The sequence below is a fragment of the Peromyscus maniculatus genome, chromosome 19 (genome assembly GCF_049852395.1).
Source record: "Peromyscus maniculatus bairdii isolate BWxNUB_F1_BW_parent chromosome 19, HU_Pman_BW_mat_3.1, whole genome shotgun sequence".
Lineage (NCBI taxonomy): Eukaryota > Metazoa > Chordata > Mammalia > Rodentia > Cricetidae > Peromyscus > Peromyscus maniculatus.
In genome coordinates, this window is record NC_134870.1 from 67049575 (window position 1) to 67073262 (window position 23688).

Below are 23688 nucleotides of genomic sequence, written 5' to 3' on the forward strand. Positions count from 1 at the left end.
AAGGAAGGAAGGAAGGAAGGAAGGAAGGAAGGAAGGAAGGAAGGAAAGAAGGATAGATGGAAGGAAGGAAGGAAGGAAGGAAAGAAAGAAGGATAGATGGAAGGAAGGATGGAAGGAAAGAATGGAGGAAGGAAGGAGTGATGGAAGGAAGAACGGATGGAAGGCAGGCAGGCAGCTGAAGGCTACTTGCAACATGTATAGTCAAGGATTAATCACAAGAATCAATGCGGCTTTCATGTTAAAGCTGTCAGCGTGTTAACATTTGGTCCTCAAGCCCTCCTGGATGCTTTTATTTTCTCTATTTGGCACATGTGGACACTTGGGCACAGTATGATTAAGTAACTTGTCCAGGATTACACCATCAAAAAGTGGCAGAATGGGCTAAGGGCAGAAATAGCTATGAACTCGAAGAGGAAAAAAAAAAAAAGAAGGCTGATTCTAAATGCAATGCTCAGTTTTGGTTTCAGTGTTCTAACCAGATTTGGTTTTTGTTGGTTTCTTTTTTGCTATTGCTATAGTTTGGATATGAAGGATCTTCCACGAACACTCAAAAGTTAGGGACAGCCCCCCCCCCCCCACCGCTGTGTTCTATTTGTCGAGCGGTGACTGGATCCTGAGGCCTTGATCTGATGGGTAATTGCTTGGTAGATTCACACTACAGTGGGATTATTGGGAGGTGTGGTCTAATGGGAGGAAGTCAATCCCTGTCCCAGTCCCTTCCTGTCTCTCTTTGCTTCCTGGCTACCAGGAGGACAGCGGCTTTCCTCTGGTGATGCCTTCGCCACGGTACTGGAGCTCACTACAGGCCCAGAAACAGGAGCCAAGCAACCATGGAACCATTCCTCTAGAAGCCTTCCATCCCAGAACAGCTTATGTCGTGTATTTGGCCACAGAGATTAGAGAAACTAACAGCTCCAAGGGTCTTATTGGAGAGCTGGTGAAATAAAGGTCCACAGATGAAGCAAGAGAGCAATAGCTGTCCTTATTCCCTCCACTGGGACCATGGCACCTTTCTTGTCCTTAGGAATACACTGAAGTGACTAGGGATAAAGGGGTCTCATGTCTGCAAACAATTCAGAGAGAAGTCATACGTGTATGTATGTATGTATATGTTGTTCTTCCAATTATTCCTTTAAAAGCAACAAATGTATATATAGTAAATATATAAATATATGTTTAGAGGCAGAGTAAAATGTGTTATATTAACAATTAGGGCCATGGGGTGAAGGCTATGCGTGAATTCTCTGTACAGTATTATTGGGACTTTGTGTATTTTTAAAATTATTTCAAAATGAAATACACACACACACACACACACACACACACAAACACACACACACACACACACAAGGTCATCTGACTCAAGGATTCTTAAGCTAGGGGATTCAGGGCTACCCACGGGGTTTTATGAAGGTCCACATGCTGGGACCCTCCACTGTCTTTCAAAGTGACAGAGTTCTCTCCAGGCCTTAAGGAGGTCCTGATGCCCAGTTCACTGGCCACATCTCTCCTGTGCTCTGCGCTGGCCAGACTGACCTCTGCCCTGTGTCTCAATGTCGTCTACATCTCCATTCCAGAGCTCTGCTTTGGTCCTTCCCTCTACATGGAGTACTCGTTCCTAAGTAACCCCACTCTCTCACGGCCTCCAAATCTTCTCTCCAAAGCCTCCTTCCAACAGCCCTGGCCTCCATCCCCTTCTGGCTTCAATGCCTGCTCCCATCACCCTATTTCCCATCCTTCCTACCAGAAAGCAAGTTCTGGCAAGGCAGGGATCATAGCTGGTTCTGCCTATCACTGTGTTCCAGAGCCTACACCTCTGCCTGAATGAATAAATGTTAGCTTGAGTTATATCGACTTCTGGGCCACCAGCAGGCAGCAAAAAAAGAACAAATTTAAACAACTGCATTTTATCCTAAAAGCCATCACCTAACAATGTATAGGAGATCACACTAAACAAACAAGCAAGCTAAAATGTATGTATATTAGCAGAGCAACTTTGTAAAAGGTGAACAAAAAAAAAATTCGTAACAATTATCATCAGTCCTTGTCACAAAATGAGAGTGGATTTTTTTTCCCTGGTTTCCCAGTAGTCTTTGTTTTTCCAATTGTTGCTTTAAAACAGAAATAAATTTTACCAAAATGAAATTTAACATATTGGGAAAACATGACCAGTAAGTCAGTTAAAAAGTATTCAGTCTCACTAGAAGATGGACAGTACAGAATAAAGTGGTGGCTGTCCCCACACACTCGTGCAGTTATGAAGGACAGAACAGTCATTTCTGGAGAACAGTTTGCCGAGAGTCACTAAAATGAATTCCACTCCCAAGCACCTACCCAAAGAAATGCTTGATTTGTGTAGAAGGAAGCAAATCCTTCTACCATCGCACTAACTACCACCGCACTAACCACCATCGCACTAACTACCACCACACTAACTACCACCGCACTAACTAACTACCACCGCACTAACTACCACCGCACTAACTACCACCACACTAACCACCACCGCACTAACCACCACCACACTAACTACCACCGCACTAACTACCACCGCACTAACTACCACCGCACTAACTACCACCGCACTAACTACCACCGCACTAACTACCACCGCACTAACTACCACCGCACTAACTACCACCGCACTAACTACCATCGCACTAACTACCATCGCACTAACTACAATCGCACTACCACCGCACTAACTGCCACCGCACTAACTGCCATCACACTAACTACCATCACACTAACTACTACCACACTAACTATCACCACACTAACTACCACCACACTAACTACCACCACACTAACTACCACCGCACTAACTACCACCGCACTAACGTGTCATGCATTCCCAGGGGAAACTGGCAGGTCAAGTGGGCTCCTCACACTGAATGAAGGGCTAACCAGGCACCCACTATGAACCACTGGATAGCCACTTAACAGCACACTGGATGCATAAGCCTGGAAAAATCCTCGGGTCTATGGGTCTGGGGAAATGTGAGTGCTGTATGATTTCTGAAATAGTGTATTTCTGTAAGTTGTATTATCAGAAGACCTCTAAATGGGTGAGAAAGTCAACAGACGCACGGCTGTGGAAAGGTTGTATTGAAGGGAACATTTATTGGTTTTTGTTTGTTTGCTTTTTGAGACAGGGTTTCTCTGTGTATCCTTGGCTGTCCTGGAACTAGCTCTGTAGACCAGGCTGGCCTCAAACTCAGAGATTCACCTGTCACTGCCTCCTGAGTGCTGGGATTAAAGATGTGTGCCACCACCGCCTGGTAGATATTTGATTCTTGTGTGACATGCACAAAAATGCTCATGAAATTAAAAGAAATAATAATAAGAAGCAAATAATGAATTTCCAATGCCCAGCCACTCATGGTTCTATTCATTCACTTCCATTAAGCCTTTCATGGCTGGCCCACCACTGAGCCAAGACAGCTGTGAAAATGGATCCCAGGATAGGGAAAAATATACATATAAAAATGGAATAGCCAGGGGATGAAGGGATGGTGGGCAGGTGAACAGGGAGGCAGGATGGCAGGAGGAACATGGAGGGAAAGGAGGAAAGCCACATGAGAAGGAGCCAGGAAGCCAATGAATGCTTTCATCCCCTCCCACAGATTAGCGCTGCCAAGCGTCTTCATTAAAGAATCCTTGGAATTTAGACAGAACCCAGGACGTTTGCCTGTCTCCCAGCATCAAAAAGGACTTCAGGAAGCTGTCTTCAGGCTCTGTAGCCCTTAATTCAACCTGTTTGAAAGAGTTTATTAGAAACTGTGCCTTTAATAAATGTGCCAGCTGTTGACCACATTCACACATTCTGCCCTCCCAAGAGAGCCCATCAGGAGGCATCTGGCCTTGGAGAAGGAAGAAAGCCATGTCCCACCTGAGGTGTTAACCCTACCAGAATATCAGAGTCACAGGGGCCTACACATAGGTTACTATTCAGGTTCTTCCTCATTCAACCGCATCTCTGGTTGTAGGGACCAGTCATCAACATTTTCTAAAACGTCCTTATGATCCTGCTTAGCTGGTTGCAAATGCTGCCTTGGTGAATTATCATCCGATCACCTACCAACATCAGAGGTGCCACTCATTTCCCACCATGGCGTCCCCACCTCCCCTACAAAGAGCCAATGGCCAATGAGACTGAGTCCTAATTATCTTCTATACATTAACGTCTTGACACTATCCTTCACAGCTGGGAACAAGAAGGTGGGATGGGGGTGGGCCTCCAACACCAAGAAAGAAGAGGGCTTTGACCACTTTCTAAGTCTGTGTCTCAATTTGCCACATGAAGAACAAAAGTCATTCTCCTAAGGATGAAGTGAGGACAACCTTTAATTTAATTAAAAAATTATCTTATGTGTGTGGATATTTTGTCTGCATGTATATCTTTGTACACATACATGAATGGTGCTTGCAGAAGCTGGAAGAGGGCATTGGATCCGTTGGAACTAGAGTAACAGATGGCTGTGAGCTGTCATGTGGGTGCTGGTGAGTGAACCCAGGTCCTCTGGGAGAGCAGCCAGTGCTCTTAATCTCTGAGCCATCTCTCCAGCTCCAAGGAAAATGTTTAAGATGTGACTTTGAGAACTCAGAATCCATTAAAAGACTTTTTAAAAGACTTTAATTTTTTAAAAATTGATGTGTGTAGCATGTGTGTCTCCATGCGTAGATGCCACACTTGTGCAAGAGAAAAGGCCATCTAATGTTGGCGAAAGGGTGCAATTTTAAATGTGGCTTTAGGGAAGAATTGGGATACTACAAACATACATGGTTACTTGTTTCTTTTCATCACTTTTCTTGTTGTAGTGATAACTCACTATGACAACATCTCACAGGAGAGGGTCTGTCCTGGTTTACAGTTCAAGAGTACAGCCTGTCATGGTGGGAGGTCAGCGGACAAGAGTTTGTGGTCCCATCACATCGCAATGGAGAACACAGAGCAGTGAACTTGTATTAGTGCTCAGCTCACTTTCTCTGCTTTGTCCAGTTCAGGATCCCTTGCCCAGGGAATGGTTCTGCCCACAGTCAAGATGGGCTTTCCCACATCATTCTCTATAATCAAAGACAATCATTCGTAGGCATGCCTAGAGGCCCATCTCCCAGGTGATCCTAGACTCTTTCAAGTTGACAAATAATAACTATCACATCATCTTAGAGAAGGGAAACTATCTGTCCATCTATTTATCTATTATACCCACCCATCCATCCATCCATCCATCCATCCATCCATCCATCCATCCATCCATCCATCCATCCATCCATCTACTTATCTATCTACCTATCATCTACCTATCCACCCATATGGTGTAGTTTGGATATCTTCCAAAGCCTCATGGTTGAAGGCTTGGTCTCCAATATATTCTCAAAGGCAAGGCTTTGGAGAAGTAATTGTAGGGTGCTGATCAAATCAGTGGATCCATCCACACTTAAGTGGAAACTGAGAGGTAGGACATGATTGGAGGAAGCAGGGCCATGTCTTTGAAGGGTGTGTATTTTCTCCAGCCTCTTCAGCTGTCTCTTTCTCCTGTCTGCCAGGGGGTATACAGCTTTCTTTCCCCATGTTCTCTGCCATGTTCTGCCTCACTGCAGCCCAGAAACAGTAAGCCGGCTGACTATGACTGAAACATGACAGAAAAGAAAGTCCAGGCATTCCATTACAGCAATGAAAAATGAAAAATCTGTTTCTCCATCTCTCTCTCTCTCTCTCTCTCTCTCTCTCTCTCTCTCTCTCTCTCTCTCAACCTATCCACTTGTCTGTCTTTCTAGTGTTGCTAGGTGAGGGATGGAGAACACAATTGTGCAAGTATCATGAGGCATTTTCCTTCTAAATGTTCACTATCATTGCTCAGATTAAAAAAAAATCACCAATAGAAGAATATTCTTTTCCACCTCCTAAAACTTTCTTCTCAAGGTTACCAAGAATTTTAACGAATTTTCTTTCTCAGAAATATCAAAACATCACCACAGACAGGCAGACAGAGACATTCTTTGTGTGTCTGTGTTTTTAAAATTCCATTTAAAAAAGTCATCAGATTAAATAAAAACAGGCAAAGTGCATTAGCAGAACTATTTCCTACAGAGCTGTGTCAATAGCGATTATTTTTTTAAACAAATGTCTCTGGAAGATGGGTCTAACCTTGTCCCCGAGTAAAGGTGGCCACCACTGTCCCTCCTCTGGATGTTTGGGGGCCTGGGGAGAGGGACTTGAGAGGGACTGGGGACACGTCCCGCTCCCTCCAGTAGCGGATGGTCTGCAATCATGCAAGGCGTTTGCACTCTCGTCCAACTTCAGAGCAGGCAAAACGTTTAAGGACTGTGCCCTAATGTCAACAAAGGGCGGTTCCCCTGACTGCAAACCTTAACATCCATCTAAAGCCCCTCCAGAGGCCTGGCTATCGGGATCTATCGCAGATCTAGGCATCTAAGTGCAAGTCAGGTCCATCTGAGCCAGCAGCAGGAAGAAGTGCAGAGCTAGCCTGTGGACATTCCACTACCTGTTCACCCTCCCTGCTCACCCTCCCTCCTCTCTCTGTCTCTGTCTCTCTGTCTCTCTGACACACACACACACACACACACACACACACACACACACACACACACACACACACACAGAGCTCAGCAGTCCTCAGGCAGACAAGGGGTATAGGAAGGCCCCTTCTTCTCAAAGCGTCTCACAACAACTGCTCTGGACCCAGACTCTCCTGCTCCCACAGGTTGCTTGTCAGGCGAGGCCTGCTGGCTTCCTCGGACTCTCTCCTTGCAAGAGTGTATTTCAGCTGGAGAAACCTTCCAAGAATGCCCTACTGTGGGCCCCAGGTCCACACAGGAAGCAGGCAGTGTATGGCACCAAGTGCCACGTTAGGCCCATAGAGTTACACCTGTGGTGTAACTGAGGACATCAGCTCAGACGTTTCCGTGTATCTACAGCATTTCCTTCTTTTGAAATCAGTTTGATTTAGAAATAGGTAGGAGATTAGCCAGACCTCTGTGTGTGTACAAGGACATTTCCCGAGACAGAGCATGCTAACACTGATGAAATGAACTGCTGAGTCCATGGATGGATTCGGATTCTGAGCAGACTATGGGGAGGTGGCAGAATTGTGGATGGCGGGGCCTTGTTGGAGGAAGATCTATGTGGTGATGGTGGTGGTGGTGGTGGTGGTGGTGGTGGTGGTGGTGGGGCTGTATCTTGCCCTGGACTTTCTGTTATTATCCACTCTGCTTCCTGTCCCCACAATGTGAACTTCTCTGTTCTTTTACACTCTCCCCAACCGTGATGAAGCAAAACCTCTAAAACTGTGAAATAGACACATTCTTCTCTATTGAAAAATATTTTTTTCTGTATATGTGTGATGTGTGTGTGTGTATGTGTGTGTGTGTGTGTGTGTGTATCAAAGGATAACCTTTCGCCTTGTCTGAGACAAGGTCTCTTTCTAGTTTTCTCATTAGCTGCTGTGTACACCAGGCTAGCCAGCCCATGATGTGTACACCAGGCTAGCCAGCCCATGAACTTCAGCTGATTCTCTTCTCCCCCTCTTGCACAGCTGGATGAATGAATACCAGGATTGCAGATATGTGCTACCGTGCCCAGCTTCACACTGGTCCTAAGGATTTGAACTCAGGTCGTTATGCTCGAGTACAAGCACGTTACCCACGGAGCCGTCTCTCAAGTCCCCCTCTAAGTGTTTAATGTGAGGTATTTCATCACAATGAAGCAATTGTAACTCACACATTGCCACAGACAGCCCAAGCAGATGAAATTTCCTTGGCTTTCAGGTCCGGGTCATGATATTGCTAACTGTATAATAGAGTGGCTTAAATTAAGAAATGAAATAGCACAAATAAGCCAACACCCCCAGACACGCACGCTCCTCCCATCTCGAGGTCTTTTATAGATCAGGTCAGTGTCCCACCCACTGCGTTCCTCCTGGATGGCAGCCACCTCTCCCTCGCCCTGTTGTCCTTCCATGTGCTTTCAGAGAGCCTGGCGATGGTTGAGTGTTCCGAGCTATAGGCCTCTGTGCTGGCTTCCCCCTCTCCCCCCAAAGACTCCCGGGCTCACTTCACCCCTTCCTTTCAATTCTTGCACCCCTCAAACACTTTGACCTCAGGACTCCTCTTCTGGACTTGCAGCCCTCTCTCTCTCTCTGGTACCAGGACCCCAGCAATGCTTCACCCCCAGGGCCTGCACTCCATTACAGCATTTACTACCTTCCCTTGGCTGGGTATCCCGTTACATCACCATCCTCATTCCCTGACCTTTCTCCCGGTTTCCCTTCACAGTACTTCAACCTCGGCTAAGATCACCTTCCTAATTCTGCAGCAGCCCTGAGGTGGCTGGAAGTCCCTGGAAACTCCCTACCCCCCCCCCCCAGCTCTGCTGCAGGCGTCGTTTCTCATATGTGGTGGCAGGGTGGTAGACAGATCCAGTGCTCTGCTCGCTCCCCTCACCCTGGACCATTCCCTGTCTCTTGCACATAGCCTGGCTGTGATCCCGTTGGCCCTCACTTCTGCAACACCCCCACATCACTGTCTCCTTCAGTTGAGCTCCTAGTGACGGCACCAAGCCTGGTCATCAGCGGCCTCCTGCTGCTGCCGGTGTCCACCTCCATCTCTCCACGGGGACCTCCCCAGCCACCGCCACTCGTGATCCAGTTGTCCCTTCAGTGATGCTGGCCCTCTTCTCCACATCCTAGCAGCAGTCCCAAAAGTTACCCATCCCTCCACCTATTTCCTAAACCCCTCTTCTTCCAGACTCCAAGCGTTGCACCCACCCTGGCTTTCTTCTGGCTAGCTCTCACTGGCTCCTCCTCTTCTTGCATCTATCCTGGGGTTCCTGACCCAGGATCAGCCCTGTACCTCTCCTGTCCACATGGTCCCCTTCTCCTCTCTACCTCATCAGCCTGAGCCACATCCCCATTCCAGCACCGAATCCTCTGGTTGGGTCTTGGCTCCTCTTCCGGCCCCACCTTTGATATACATTGCCCCCTCAGTCCACAGCTCTTTACCCACCACCCCGACCTCCTTCCCATCATTCACTGACCTCACCCCAACCCCTCTATAATACTACAAACTAGCAACTCTCTTGAGAAGTCCCTACCATTGAGTGTGAACTGTCCCCTTAAGGTCACTCTCTAGCTCCCTTAATGCTGTGCTTAAATCTGTTAGAGCATCTGATGTAAAAACAAAACAAAACAACTCCAACTTTGCTTCAATAAACAAACAAAATCATCATTTACTTGACTACCCAGGTGTGAGGGGACAGCTATAGGAGGGGCCCCTGGTACGCTGACCCTGGACAGAAGAGAAGGTCCTTTATTGCCTCCTCATATGGGTGGCTGCTGCCCTTGTCACCCTTGTCTTTCTTGACATTCCTGCGCTCCAGAGACAGCAGGTTAATACCATTTGACAGATAGGGAAACTGAGTCTCTGATATTGGGGGCTTTGCCCAAGGTCAAATGAGCAGCTAAAACCAAGTCTGGAAGTAACTTGGAAGAATCTATTGGAGATGTACTGTGTTGGGCAAATGTGTGTGATAACAGATTGCTAAAGACATCACAGCCCATAGCTTTCCAAGTAAGATCACCTCCCCTGCAAGGCCAAGCTGAATCAGACGGACCCAAGGGGTGAGATCACCCTGAGACTCTTCTCTGAACGCCTCGTGCATCTAAGTGCATAGGCGTGTAGCATTCCATAGAGCAGTACAGAAGACACACTGCAAAGACTAACAATAACTATCTGCAGTTGAAACCAGACACAGTCACAAGTCACACATCTCCAAAGACATGCATTATGGGTAACTAGGATCTCCAGAGCTGCTCTAGAAGGTAAGCTTATGGAGGACAAGAAGTAGTGCTCAGCACATGGTAGGGTGGGTAACAAACGTATGTTAAGAGACAGGTAGTCTGGTTGGGTCCCAGAGGTGGGTCCTCTCTTCCAGAACTCTGAATGCTGAGTCAGGTGGGACCCCCATTCCCCAGCCGCGTAGGTAGAAACGATAGGACACTGTCAGAAATAAGGTCCCTGGTATCACCTCTCTGAGTCTGTCAAGCCCCTGGACCTGGGCCAGCATTCACCTGGGAGATGTGGGACTGTGTCCTCTGGCTCTCGCCGTCACCTTCTGTCTTGTCCGTCAGCAGCCCCTGCACCTGGTACTCCAGCACATAGCTGTCAATGAAGCGCTCCAGTTCCTCGATCTCCTGGGAGCGGCTGCTTCCTGCCTCGGAGGAGGCCGATGCGGCTGACGAGTTCTCCATTCCTCCAGCTCAGGGGCCTGGGCTGGCTGCTGGGGAAGAGGACAGACAGCCTCCGTGAGATGCTGCTGGGGGCCAGGACAATGCCCCACTTGAGAAATTCTCTCCACTCTTAGAAGCAATTTGGTCTCCCAGTTGCGGGCAAAGTTAGTGGACTCTTATTGGCTTATCTTTAGCATCATCAAGAATATGCCGAGTTCCCACTAGGAAGGGAAAGAAACTGAGGCTAGAGGAGGCAGGGACTTGACAGGAGTCCACAGAATGGAGCGTAGGCTGGGCCTGTTATGGCAGCCTGTGGCCCCTCCCCTGGGCTCTCCCAGGCACACGGGTCTCATGGACACATGTCACCCGAGGAAGCTGGGCACGGGAATGATCCCACCCCGGCCCACAGAGGCAAGAACAGGAATTGTGATTCATTTGGATCTTGCAATATTTTGGTACCCAGAGAGGGAAGAAAGGACTGTTCCATGGGCCCCTCTTGGACAGCTATTATATCCACACTCTCTTTTTGGCACCCTCCTATTCTGGTTGCTGTTGTCCAATCTGACGCAGGCACAATTGATAGCACCTCACTTCAGGTGCCACCTGCTCGGGGCTGTTCAGACAGGAGACAGCTGCGGGACCCACCTGGCCCCTGATCCCTGTGACCTGGAGGCCTAAGGATCTAGCACCTCACAGGGACATCCTAGACAGGAAGGAAGCTCTACCTTTTCGTCTCAGATGACGATTCCGAGGCAGCGGCTGGTTGACCCGCAGTGGGCCTGAGCAGACTGAGCCCCAGCTGTTTATAGTAGTGACCAGACCTCCAGGACCCCTCTCCTGCTCTCTCTCCTCGGGACACAGTTTACAGAGACACCATCCTTCTGTCTTCTGCTAAAGTCACTCCTGGGAAACCGACCCTCAAGGCAACCAAACCCTAAGCAGGTGCCAGACAGGTCCTTCTCCCTGCTCTCAGGCTCTGATCTCCTATGTCCTGTCCATCAACTATTTTCCCACTGTGCTTAAAATGCACACGAACGTTCTTTCAAGTATGTTCTCAATAGCTTGAAGTATGGTCACAATATTATGTAACTATGACTACTGCCCATTTCCATCTCCATAACTTTTTCATTATCCCAAACAGAAGCCCTTCACCCACTCCACATTAACCCTTCATCCCCTGGCCAGACCCTGGTAATCCTACCTTCCTTCTGACTCTATGACTCCCTTATTCTGGGTACTGTGTTTAAGTGGAGTCATACAATACTTTTGTGATTGATTTATTTCGTAGTGCATTCAAGATTCATCCACGCTGTCACACAGCGGGCACCTCGTGCACTTTTATGGCTGATAAGATATTGTATCACAATAACAATATTACAATAACCCGTCATATGTATTTACTCTGGCCATCCACTCATCCATTAACTGGCGTGTGAGCTGTTTTCACATCTGGCTGTGGAGAATCTGCTATGAACATGGGTGTGCAAATATCTGTTTGCTCTGTTGTGTTCCATCCTTTGGGGCATGTACCTGCAGGTTCCCCCACATCTACAAGGCAAGAAGGGTGCCCCTTCAAAAATAAGTGCTTCTTTCGATCCTTTCCCTCCTAATTTGGTTTCTAAGTCACAGTGTGGGGGAGGGGGAGGGGGAAAACCTCATGTAGCTGGCTGAACTGGGAGCCACAGAGGTGGCTTCTGGTCTTCACAGTGAGAGGGTGAACAAGGAGGCTGGGACCAGGGCAAGCAGGGAAAGAAGAGGAGAGAGTGTGCAAGAGAACCAAGGACTCCCGACTTTTCATCAAGAGGGATGCCCATCCCAGGAGCTGGCCTTCGCAGTGATTCCCAGGGACCTTGCCCTGGCCCTAGTCCCTGCCAGGTGATGGATGAGGAAAACCAAAAAGCCAGGAGGAGGAGAAGCGCTGAAGCTGCATTTGTTGTAAAGGACACCAAAGAGGAAGGTGCTACCTGGGGCTGCAGACAAGGATAAGGCCGCAGCACGCATAGCATGAGCAGGGCATGGCGGCACATCTGTGTCTGTCTGGGAGAAGAGACAGCCCTGGCTGTGTGCTGAGACCTCATCCAAGCTAGGTAGGCCATACTCACGTTGCGGCTTACAGCCCCTCAGTGCCTGACTGCTTATTTTAAGATCAGAATTTAAGACACCTGTTCTCTGGTGGAAAGACAACCTCCCTAGACTGCTGGCCCCTCCCTGCTGACTTTCACAACCCAAGCCCTTATTGTTGGGCTCACAGTTGTCTGCAGTGTTCATAGAAAGCCGCACAAAGCCCAGGGGTTTCTGCTGAGGTTCTTATCTCTCCTCCTCCCTCTGGCCCTTACCTGGCTCTGAGCCCAGAGGCTCACAGTACTCTCCTTCAGGCTGTCGGTCTAGAGGAAAAGGCAATACCCACTTCATGGGGCACCCCGTGGGCCTAGAAACAGTAAGATAGTCTCCACCCTTCATTGTCCTTCCATCTACCACCTGCTCAGTGACAAATGGCATTAGATGCTGTAAATTTAGCCGATCCTTTTAAGAACTGACAGGCATTAGAGGCACACACCCCACCCCCCAGCTTCCACCCTTGGGGATGAGCTGGGTGATCTGCAAGCCAGGAGGCTTGAATGCTGGGAAACCTGTCATTCCAGCCCCTGGGAATCTATCACTTTAGCCCCCTAACTTCCTCAGGCTCATTCCCTAACCCCTTCAGCATCTAACCCACCCAGCAGAGATACGAGACCTACCTCACACAGGAAGCTGGGGAGATCTCAAAGTCTACTTTCCAGGCTCAGTTTTTGGCTTTGGGCAGCAACAACAAAGGACTCAACTACCCGTGGATCCCAAGCAAGCTGCAAGGGAACACAGGGAAGCTGCAAGGGACTCTAGAAGTGGACAGGGGAATTGTTTGATGCTCCCAGGCTCAGAGCCAGTGCTCTCCACTCTGTGCTTGATCCCAGCAAGATGTCAACTCTGCATCAGGGCAACATCTGAGCTTTGAGGGCAGGGGCCTCACCATGGGCTCACTGTTTTATTTTTGCTAATGTCAATCATCACATCTACCCAAGACTGCATCCCAATTTTCCCCACATCACTTCTTATGAGGCCTGGTACCACATCGCACCATACCCCTGGGTTCCCTGCCAGCAGTCTATTCCTGGTGACCCTGTCATATATGTGTTGGCTTCTGTCCATTACATGCTAGTTCCCTAGATCCCCTACCCACAGGGCCAGCTAGAACAGCTTCGCCCAAAACACACAGTTAGGATGACAGTTCTCTATCACTTGCCAGGCAGACCTGGGCCAGGGATATATATGGAGCTGTGGGAAGAGAGAGGCTGGGCTGCCTGGGAGGGAAGATGCTCACAGTTGTCCAGAGGAAGCCATGGGAACCTTTCCCCTGCCAGGCCCCCATCTCATCTGGCCTGTGCTCCAACCCCTCTCAGATGACTCTGTAGAAAATACCAGTTCCCTGGCAATCAATTCTTTATCCCCATTGTCTGGTTGCTACAGTCAGTCAGTGCTGGCCCGATGCGTCGATATATTCATGTGTGCCAGAGAAACACAGGCTGGTTCAGTGGGGGCCTGTGTGAACAGAAACTTCAGATTCCCAACCCCTGGGAAGTAGAAAAGTTCAGAAACATGCAGCAGTGGAGGTGTGACCTGGAAATCAGTGACACTTACTGCACCAGGATAGGACATCCATCATCCTCTGAATGGGGATGTGACACCCCCCACCTCCGCTTTACCAACTCCACTTTAACTCTTTCTCACTCTAACACTGGATGGGGTATTATTCAGAATGCTGGTCTGTTAGAAAACAAATGTCCTGCGCCATGACCCCAGCATTAAAGAATGTGTGGATTAAAGCTGAATAGACTACACTGGCATTTGCAGGTATCATGCATTCGAAGTAGTATTTCTGCTCCTAGAACTTCTGTCTCACTTGCCCATGATGATGTATTTCTTTTGGGGGCGAGGGTGGGCAGAACCAAAAAAGATGAAGCCCAGCAGACAGGCGTGGTAACTCCCCAAAATTCAATGGACACAGAGTCCCCAGCAACTTGTTAAAATACAATCTACAACTAGGTAGATTGGAGCTGGATCCCAAATGTTGAGGTTATTTTCCCTTGAAATGGTCTCACTGCATACCCCAGGCTGATCTTAACTTCCTGATGCTCTCGCCTCTGACTCCCAAATGTTGGGATTATGAGCATGCACCAACGTGTCTTGTGAGATTCTACATTTCTAGCCAGCTCTCAGGACTAGCCAAGACCAGAGAATCTCTCCCATCACTACCACCCTTATTCAGATACCCACTCTGGCATAGTGGAATAGTTGGGAGGCTCCATGCAGGGCTCAGGGAGAGCTAGCACACAGTAGGACCTCAATGAGGTGACTGTGTCCTGGGGGACCCTGGGTACTGTCTCCACACTACTTGTTCCTGAAATCCAGGTTGCATAGCTTCAGTGGCACTCTGAAAATCCAACCTAACCCTGTATGGATGATGGTATCAAAACCCGCAGGCAAAACAACCTGCTGGAGGATGCTCAGATACCTCTAGCTACAGCCAGTCTAGACACAGGGCACCCAACAATTCACCCAGCTGGGTCAGTTCCCCACCCCTGGTGACTGTCAGCCTTCATGACCCCCAAGTATAGACCTGAGTTACCATCATTAACACTAAGTGGGAATGAGAGGATGGGGAGCCCTCAATAGGAGACTATTCTAAGTCATCCTGTAGCCCTACCCTGTGAGCCAACTCTGGACAGGGTCCCCTTTGCTTACTGCTCCATCCTGAGAGCAGGGTGACCGGGTCCCATGAGAAGGCAGGGCACAGGCAGCAGAAGGCAGTAGCTGTGGCTTCTTAGGAGAACTGACCTATGCAGCTGCCACCGATCCTGGGAGGCCTAGGTAGAGAGGACCTAGGAGAGGTATTGAGTGATCGGTCGTGGCATCCTCCTTACCATCCAGGCCTCCAAATGTGTATCTCCTCAAGAGAGACACAGCAAAGCAGCAATTGGGCCCAGGACAACTGGGGAGGGGAAGGACACTCAGGTAGGCCTTGTAGGTGCAGTCCCTGATTATGTCTGGATATCCTTACCGTATGGGTCTGCCTTCAAATTCTCAAGGACCACAGGGGCCTTCACTTGGACCTGACACTGACCACCTCCCTTGGCTCCAAGCACACTCGGCCTCCAACATCTTCTTATCCTCCCCCATCTTGTTACTCAACACTTTGGCTGTTCTTGAAATATTTATGGGTCTTTATCTTGCCTTGACAAGACAGCGAGATCCTTGAGGTTCTGTTGCATTCTATATCTGTCTTCATCCAAGGCCCAGGACGGACACACACACACACACACATACACACACACACGCACGCACGTGCACACACACACACACACCCTAGCACATGCCTTCAGCATCAACCCTCTTAGTTCTCCTGCCCATGGCCATTGGGCCCCAGTTCTCTCCAGTCTCCACCAGCTCCTAGAATGTCAAAGCCAGGATGCTGGGATCCTCCTGTCCAATATCCTCTACCCAACCCAGGCCTTGACCTCTTCCTGTGATATTCCAGAGCCTCCTCAAGACAATTTACTACAACTAAGAAGTCATGAACACTTGTTGAACACTGTGCCTTACAGGTGCCAGGGGGCATGGAAGTCAGGTAAGATGGACGAAAGCTCTGCAGGGTCACTAGCCAAACAAGTGAACCACATCCTTGCCTGGAGTCAGGTGGCTCCCTTGCTGCTCTTCTCTCAAGACTGGGGAACATAAGGGCTATGATTCCAACGCTGGTTAGCCCAATGCCTACTGCATGACTCTGGGCTGTCCCTAACCAGACTCCTCATCAGTAAAGAATGCTGATGAACATAAACCTCATAAGCAGCTGTACGGATGGAGTGAGGTGATGGATGAGAGAAGGGCCAGTACCTCCAGCTACACAGCAAGCCCTCGTTTACCACTGGACCTCACAGCCATCCCTGCTTTCTCTCTCTCTCTCTCTCTCTCTCTCTCTCTCTCTCTCTCTCTCTCTCTCTCTCTCTCTCTCTCTCTCTCTCCCCCTTTGAATTACACCCTTGCCTCTGGGGACTGTTTCCAGGCACACCTCGTCCATGAAGCTTTACTTGGCTACTGCTTGGCCACTGGTTACTGCTGCCCATGACTCTTCTCCATCATGTCTTACTGTCTTAAACTCCCGACGTCCTGCCGGGGCCTTAAGTCTGATCCTTTCCTGAGCTACAAGTCTGGGGTGTCCTTGGTTCTGCCATGCTGCACAGACTCGTGGGGACCCAGTCTCTCTCATCCCTGCACTCCAGGTAGATGGCTGGGCCCACCACTGGCTCTCTTCAAAAGCCTCTGGATTTATCGTCCGAGAAAAAGGGCCACCTTGGAGCATGCTGGGTAGGGGAAGGGACACCAAATGTGTCCTGTTGTGAACCCAACAGGGCACTTCAGGTCAAGGCCAGAAAGCTCCAAATGCAGAGGCCCAGGGCACGGAGGCCCTCCTCAGGTAACACTCCCTCTCCAGTGTCCCTTTTGGGGTAACCACAGCCCCAAAGCAGCTCTCTTTGTCCCTGCAACATCTTTTTGAACCACAGCCCAGCAGAAGCACTTGGGTCTCAGTGGGGCTCCAACACATGGGGCGGCCAGTCAATCTTCAGTATCAAGAGGCTGCTTGGAAGGTGGAGCCGAGGACAGCATCCCTTTCCCTCTCCTCCTCAAGCTGCCCTTTTGAAAGCCACCTAGCCGCTCAGCCCACAGAGCCTCAAGACAGCTATTCAGTGGCTCACTGGGCCCTTCTGGCCCTGATGGGCACTCACACTTTTCTGTTGCTCTGATAAAACACCACGACCAAGGCAACGTCTGGAAGGAAGCGTTTATTACGGCTGGCTTCCCGTTCCAGAAGGAAAAGAGCCTATCTCCGTGGTGGGGAAGTGTCAAGAATGGCAGGCAGCAGGCATGGTGACCGGAGCAGCTGGGTGGAGCTGAGAGCTCACATCTTGAAGTGCAAGCAGGAAGCAGAGGAAACAGGCTAGAAATTGTGAGGTCTGAAACTCTCACAGTCTTCTTCCCCTGGTGCCGTGCTTCCCCGCAACAAGTCCACACCTCCTCCGCCGCCCCAAACAGCTCTTCCAACTGGGGACCAAGTTTTCAAATGCTGGAGACTTCCTGGGGACATTCTCATTCAAACCACTACATACAACATTCCCCAGATGATAAATTCATCATACGCAGAAGCGCGGCCGCCAATCAGAGCCATGTGCAGCTCTTGGCCACCCATGGACTAGGGTGTTTTATCTGGTTGGGTGCTTTAAAAATATTTGAGTGAAGCCAGGCTATGATGGTGCACACTTTTAGTCCCAGCACTAGAGAGGCAGAGGCAGGCAGATCTCTGCGAGTTTGAGACTAGCCTGGGCTACAGAGCGTTCAAGACAGAGCTACACAGAAAAACTCTAACTTGGGGGTGGGGGTGGGGGTAATTGCGTGAATATTTATAATGTTTATAAATCAAAAGAGTTCATGGAAATATCCATATTTCTGGTTTTTCAGATCAGTCAACTCTGGCCCACCTTTTAGACTGTCAGCTGGAGTGAAGGACTACTGGTCCATTCAAACCACAGTCAACCTATAGCTTGCGTAGACCTGGGATCCCTTGTTTACCTCCGCACCACGAAAAGCTGTCACTTACAAGGCTCCCCTCCCCCACATGTTACATACCCGGACCTCCAGGTGTCCAAGCATGACAGTAGTCTCCAGCAAGGAAATAAGAGGAGGTTGTCTATGAGCACAAAAACGAGTGTGCCCCTAAGGACTTGGAAATAAATCTAGGACAAGGATTGTTCCCTGGGAGTTGGAAGTAACACCCACATGGCCGTCCAAAGAGAAATATGCAGAAAAGTCATTGCCCAGAGAAGAAAGTGGATAGTTTTCTTCTCCACAGGGTGGCTGGGGGGAGGGTGTCACTTGGAGGCAAAACCACCATAGAAGGCAGCCAGTTACGCTCTGTCCAGGGACAGGATGTTCCTCCTGGGTATCTCAGGGAAGAAAGGGTATCTAGGGGTGCCCCCTCCCCGATTCCCCTTCATGTCCCCCAGTTTAGCTCTGCTGTGTGGGGTTAGTAGCTGGTGATAGAGAAACCAGAACCCAACACAGCCTCCCTTAGCCCCTGGGAACTGCTGGAAACCAGAAACCAGCCCACAGGGAACTGATGGTTTTTCTCCATGGTGTAGCAGGCAGGCTGCTGATGAGCAGAGACGGACAGGTGACCCAGTACAGGAGAAGCAGCTCAGACAGTTCAGCTGGAGGCAGGCCTCTCCCCTTCCTGGTAGCGCTTATGTATCTTATACAGTGTCCAGTCTCGCTGGACAACTGTGAGCATCCCAAGCCCAATCCATCCCCGGTGTTGCTTCCTGAATTCTCCATAAGCCCCGAGGAGATGGAGAAGCAGGAACCTTGGATCCTGGATTCCTGAGCTGGCCTCCAGGCCCAGAGGCAGCACAGTCATGGCTACCTCTGTTACTCCCACTCACACAGCTGGCCTTGGAAAGCAAGTCCTCAATAGTGTGTCCTTCAAAGACGACTGGTTTCCAAGCCATCTCCCCCCCCCAAAGACTATACTTACCTTCAAATAAACTCATAAATGTTCCTGTGATGTGGAAAGTAATAAACACTAATTTACAAAGCATTTACCTTCTTAGGCCAGACACCATGCGACAGTAATTTAATCTGCAAGACGACGTCACAACGCAGACACCATTTCTGTCCCTGCTCTACATTGAGGTGACTGAGACAGGCAGGGGCTGGCCAAGGGTTACCTGGTTCAAAACAGGCCGAGTTCGCACAGAAACCCACGCAGAGTGGTTCCAAAATGTGACTATGCTAACTAGAAAAGAGGCACTGAGGGTGTTACTCACTCCCCACAATGTCCCTTGCTCAGTAGCCACAAGCTGCTGGGCCCCATGGAGGGGGCTTTGGAACCAGATCCAAGTCAAGGCTTAGGCCCCTGCACAGGTGACAGAGTAAACTGCCATCAGGCGGTCAGATCCCTGGAGGTGGTCCAGGTCTTATACGACTGCATCAGTGAGCTCTTCATAACCCTGTTCCTGCAGGCAGGGCAGGCATGCTGTACCCGTTTTACAGCTGGCGCCCCCGGGGCACCCCCGTCCTGCTGAACAGGGCAGGATAATAACTGGGGATCCTGATTCCAGCCCCTGGCATTTGCAACATCACAGAGACTAACTCTACACCATAAGCCAGTGAATCGGTGGACAGTCAGGTTGAGCTGGGATGAGTCAAGGACTCAGAGGGGTAAAGGACTAATACCGGACAGAAGGTCTTATGAACTACACAGACTTCCTCCAGAGAGAGGGTAGGAAGACTCAACTCTTCCATAGACCACAAACATTCACAAGCTACACTGTCTATCTTGTAAAGAAAGTGTTTTAAAAAATGTTTTGTTTGTTTGGTGTGTGTGTGTGTGTGTGTGTGTGTGTGTGTGTGTGTGTGTGTGTGTGTGTGTGTGTAAATACCAAGGCCAGAAAAGGGCATCAGAGGTCCTCTATCACTCTCAGCCTATTCCTTTGAGTCAGGATCTCTCCCTGACTCTGAGGCTAGCATTTTCTCTTCCAGGCTGGAAGCCAGCAAGTGCTAGCAAAGCTCCTCAGGTTTCCAGTGATGAAACAGCACAGACTAGGACATGACACACATAACTCAGAGCCTGGATTCAGCTGGATTCCTGAGATGCTTCCTCTCCACACCCCCAGGCTGCTCATCAGACAAGCATCCAAACAGCCCTTCCTTTTTTTTTTTTTTTCTTTTTAGACCCACAGCAGGCTTTGAAAGTGACTACAAGACAGGCTGACAGTGTGCTATGCATTCTTGATCTGGTAGACAATGTGCATAGGGAAAGCTTGTCCCCATGCTGTCCCTTAGACCAGCTTAGACATGCAAGTGACAAGGAGGATCATCAGTCTACAGCAGCAAGAAGCAGCGTTCCCATGCCCAGGCTCCTTTGACTGTAGTTTCACAGTCAGGCTAACATGTGAGGCCACCAGTGATTCCCTGGAGCTCTCATGGCTCTCTGTATGGGACAGCCCAGAAGCATCCTCAGCATATCACCTATATACTGGACGGCCCGGAAGCATCCTCAGCATATCACCTATATACTGGACGGCCCAGAAGCACCCTCAGCATATCACCTATATACTGGACGGCCCGGAAGCATCCTCAGCATATCACCTATATACGGGACGGCCCAGAAGCACCCTCAGCATATCACCTATATACTGGACAGCCCAGAAGCATCCTCAGCATATCACCTATATACTGGACGGCCCAGAAGCATCCTCAGCATATCACCTATATACTGGATGACCTAGAAGCATCCTCAGCATATCACCTATATACTGGACGGTCCAGAAGCATCCTCAGCATGTCACCTATCTACTGATTAGCAATGTCCTTGATGTGTGGGACCTTACTGAGCCTGGGGCACCCTTCCAGAGTCCATGGGTTCAGAAGATACCTACCTCTGTCTTGTGGGTCCCTGGTAAGATGGTAGATAAAACATAGCTCTTTTGTAAGCCTGGAACTACAGCTATGCCCTTCCTCCATCCCCCTCCACGATATGAACACAGATTAATGTGGTCATGGCCCTGTGACTTCTTAAAAAAAAAAAAAATCCTGTTCTTTTCTTTTCTTAGAGATGATAAAAAGGGGACCTAAAGCAGTGGTGAAGAGGGTAGGTCTCAGTCCAACAGAGCTGAGACTCTCCTGCAGGCAGGACTCAAGCCTGAAGGACAGTCCTCCTAGCCAGAGCATATCTGCCCAGCATTGAGACCAGTGCCCGCAGGAACACCTCACCTGCCAGCCAGGAGTGAGGAAGCGACTCTCTGATTTCAGCAAGATTGGCTGTCTCCCTGGGGACCCACCCGTGTAGGAAATGTCACTGATACGGGACAAGCTGCTCTGGGATCGCTGCCACAGGAAGCCACTTGGACTGGTCAGGAAGAGCGGGGGAAAGGAGAGAAGCAATTTCTCGGTAAAAAGAGAAGGGCAGACGTGTCCACCTTGTCTGGCACCATCCGGGAGAGGGTAGGTGGCCAGGAGAACACTCGACATCCCAGTCTGGGATGCACTGACAAGCTAGGAGTGGGCTGGGGACACTGAGCTGTTAGAACTCAAAGGAATTCTTGACTCTGGCCCTGTCCTTAAATATCTGTCACTGGTTCAGCATCTGCTAGGCAACATCTAGACCCCAGGCTACCAAGGTGAATGGAGGCATGGCTCTGTCCTTTCGGATACCTACAGGGTGGCAAGGAGAAAGCCAAAGACAATGTGTCGAGAACACGGCACCAAATCCTGCCCAGAGCCCTGGAACACCTGTCCAAGGGGAGCCAGAACAGTGTGACCCGAGTTTCCTGTGTGACCCTCAGTAAGTTCTGCCTCGGTCTTCCTATGACAGGTATCCTTACAAAAGGGGACACTGAGGCAGACTCACACACAGGAAGAAACCATGTACAGAGGAAGGCGGATCGGTGACATCAGAAGCCAGAGGACGACCAGACACAGTGGCCGGGACATGCTTGTAATCCCAACCCGAGAGGGCAGCGGCAGGAGGATCCTGAGTTCAGTGCCCGCCTGAGCTAAACAGTGAGACCCTGCTTAAGACAAAACAGGAAGCCTGGGCACACTGAAGTTGGCCAGCAAAGCGCCAGAAGCGAAGGAGAGCTTGGCACAGATCCCCAGCCACGCTGCCAGGAGGACCCAGCCCTGCCCTGCTGACACCTGACCGATCAGCCTGTCTCGGTGAAACCGTAAGGGCGGTTGTTTAAGCTGAATGTTGGTGACAGCGGCTCCGGCACAAACACCATTTGTGTGCACACACACACACTGCATATGTGCACACACCGACCCTGGTAATAGTTCCTACATAGCCAAAACAGGCAGCAAAACAGAAATCGGCACAAGCTATGCAAAGGCCCGTGATGCGCTCTTTGGGCAGCACCCTGTGTCTCCACTTTAGAGATCACCAGTTTTAGGAGGTAGCATTGGCACTAACCACGCTTAGCCCCTTATTGGGTTCATGTGAAATTCTTAAGCTCATCTCGGGATCCTGGGACCCACGGCGCCAACTCAGCTGACTGCTGGCCAGGAGGAGCCCCAAATGGACAAGGGGAGACCCCGGCAACTGTCCATGGGAAGACAAGCCCACACGGGAGCTCAGATGAAATCCACCTCAGAGGGTCACAAAGTGCAGCGATCCATGTGGGTCTGTGGGTTCCAGGTCTGCCAGCAAGGTCAAGGAATATATCTGGCATTTCTAGGTAAGGAGAGCAAGTCAGAGTTCAGACGATGGAGGAGGCAGGTGCAGGGGAATGGTACGGAATGCGAGAGGGCTCAGGTCCCAGTTTTTGGGCCTGACTCAGCTAGCTACCTGCTGCGGAACTGCCACTCCACAGACAGCCACGCTATAGCCTCTGCCCACTGCTGCTAGACCAGCTGACAGTTCCCAGGGGTGGCAATGTGGGGCATAGTCTCCAACTGTGGGGTTTGAAGTCAGTCGTTCATCTATGGAAGTTATGGGGCCCAGGCAAGAAAATAAAAGCCTTTCTTGTTCAAAATAAGAACTTCAAACTGAGCTTGGTGCCCTATGTGTGTGTGTGGCATATGTGTGTGTATATGTATGTGTGTGTGTGTGTGTGTGTGTGTGTGTGTGTGTATGTTTGTGTGTGGGTGTGGACATGTAGCCTGTCTGGGTTCTCCGATCCAAATACACTGCCCAGCATACACAATTCAGGAGGGGAAGGCAGGTGTATGTGGTTGGAGGATAAGGGGAGCCTTTGACACAGCATGCATGTACCTCTGGGCCACATTATCTGACTGGTAGGAAACAGTGGTTTAGTCATGGTTATTTCCAGAAGCTTCTATTATATAGCATTTAACTAAATATGGGGTATTCAGAAAAAGAGCCGAGTACGCTGTTAACTGTTCTAGGCCAGGGCACACCTTTGGCCCCCTCACCTCTGCTGATCACCTTAAGTGTACACTGTTTTTCCTACCTAGATAGGAAGACAAACACTTCTTTTTAAAAACTCCTTTAGCTGAAGAACATGGAAATAAACATAAACTATATTAACTTATACCTGAGTAATTAGTAATATACTTCTAGCAACATATTAAGAAAGTACTAATACCAAAAATGATAACAACCAAGATAACTTTGCATGGTTTCATCTGAGTCCTTTTAAATGTACTGGAAACTTGCCCTTTTCTTCTGTCTTCCAGGGGACTTCCTGGAGCTGTGCTGAATTCCCGGCTCATTATTCATGGTTTCCCACACATTTCTGCCCATGGCGTACCAACCCAAGAGACCTCCTCCAGAACTCCTTCTGATCCCTGAGAGCTGCCAGCTCCCACTGGCACACAAGGCCAGCCCCTC

At 49.5% G+C, this 23688-nt stretch overlaps 1 protein-coding gene across 9 annotated transcripts in view; it reads right to left on the bottom strand.

Annotated features, from left to right (window-relative positions):
* Ctif (cap binding complex dependent translation initiation factor) overlaps positions 1-23688 on the bottom strand; it is a 271536-nt gene that overhangs the window by 203330 nt on the left and 44518 nt on the right. For 5 of the 9 annotated variants that reach the window (XM_015992666.3, XM_076555522.1, XM_006973836.4 and 2 more), the window contains exon 2: positions 10092-10300. In XM_015992666.3, coding sequence (XP_015848152.2) covers positions 10092-10271 — 180 coding nt within the window. In that variant the 5' untranslated portion in view covers positions 10272-10300. The remainder of the gene's footprint in view (positions 1-10091; positions 10301-23688) is intronic. The other 4 variants (XM_076555521.1, XM_006973835.4, XM_042263764.2 and 1 more) reach the window with 1 other exon arrangement.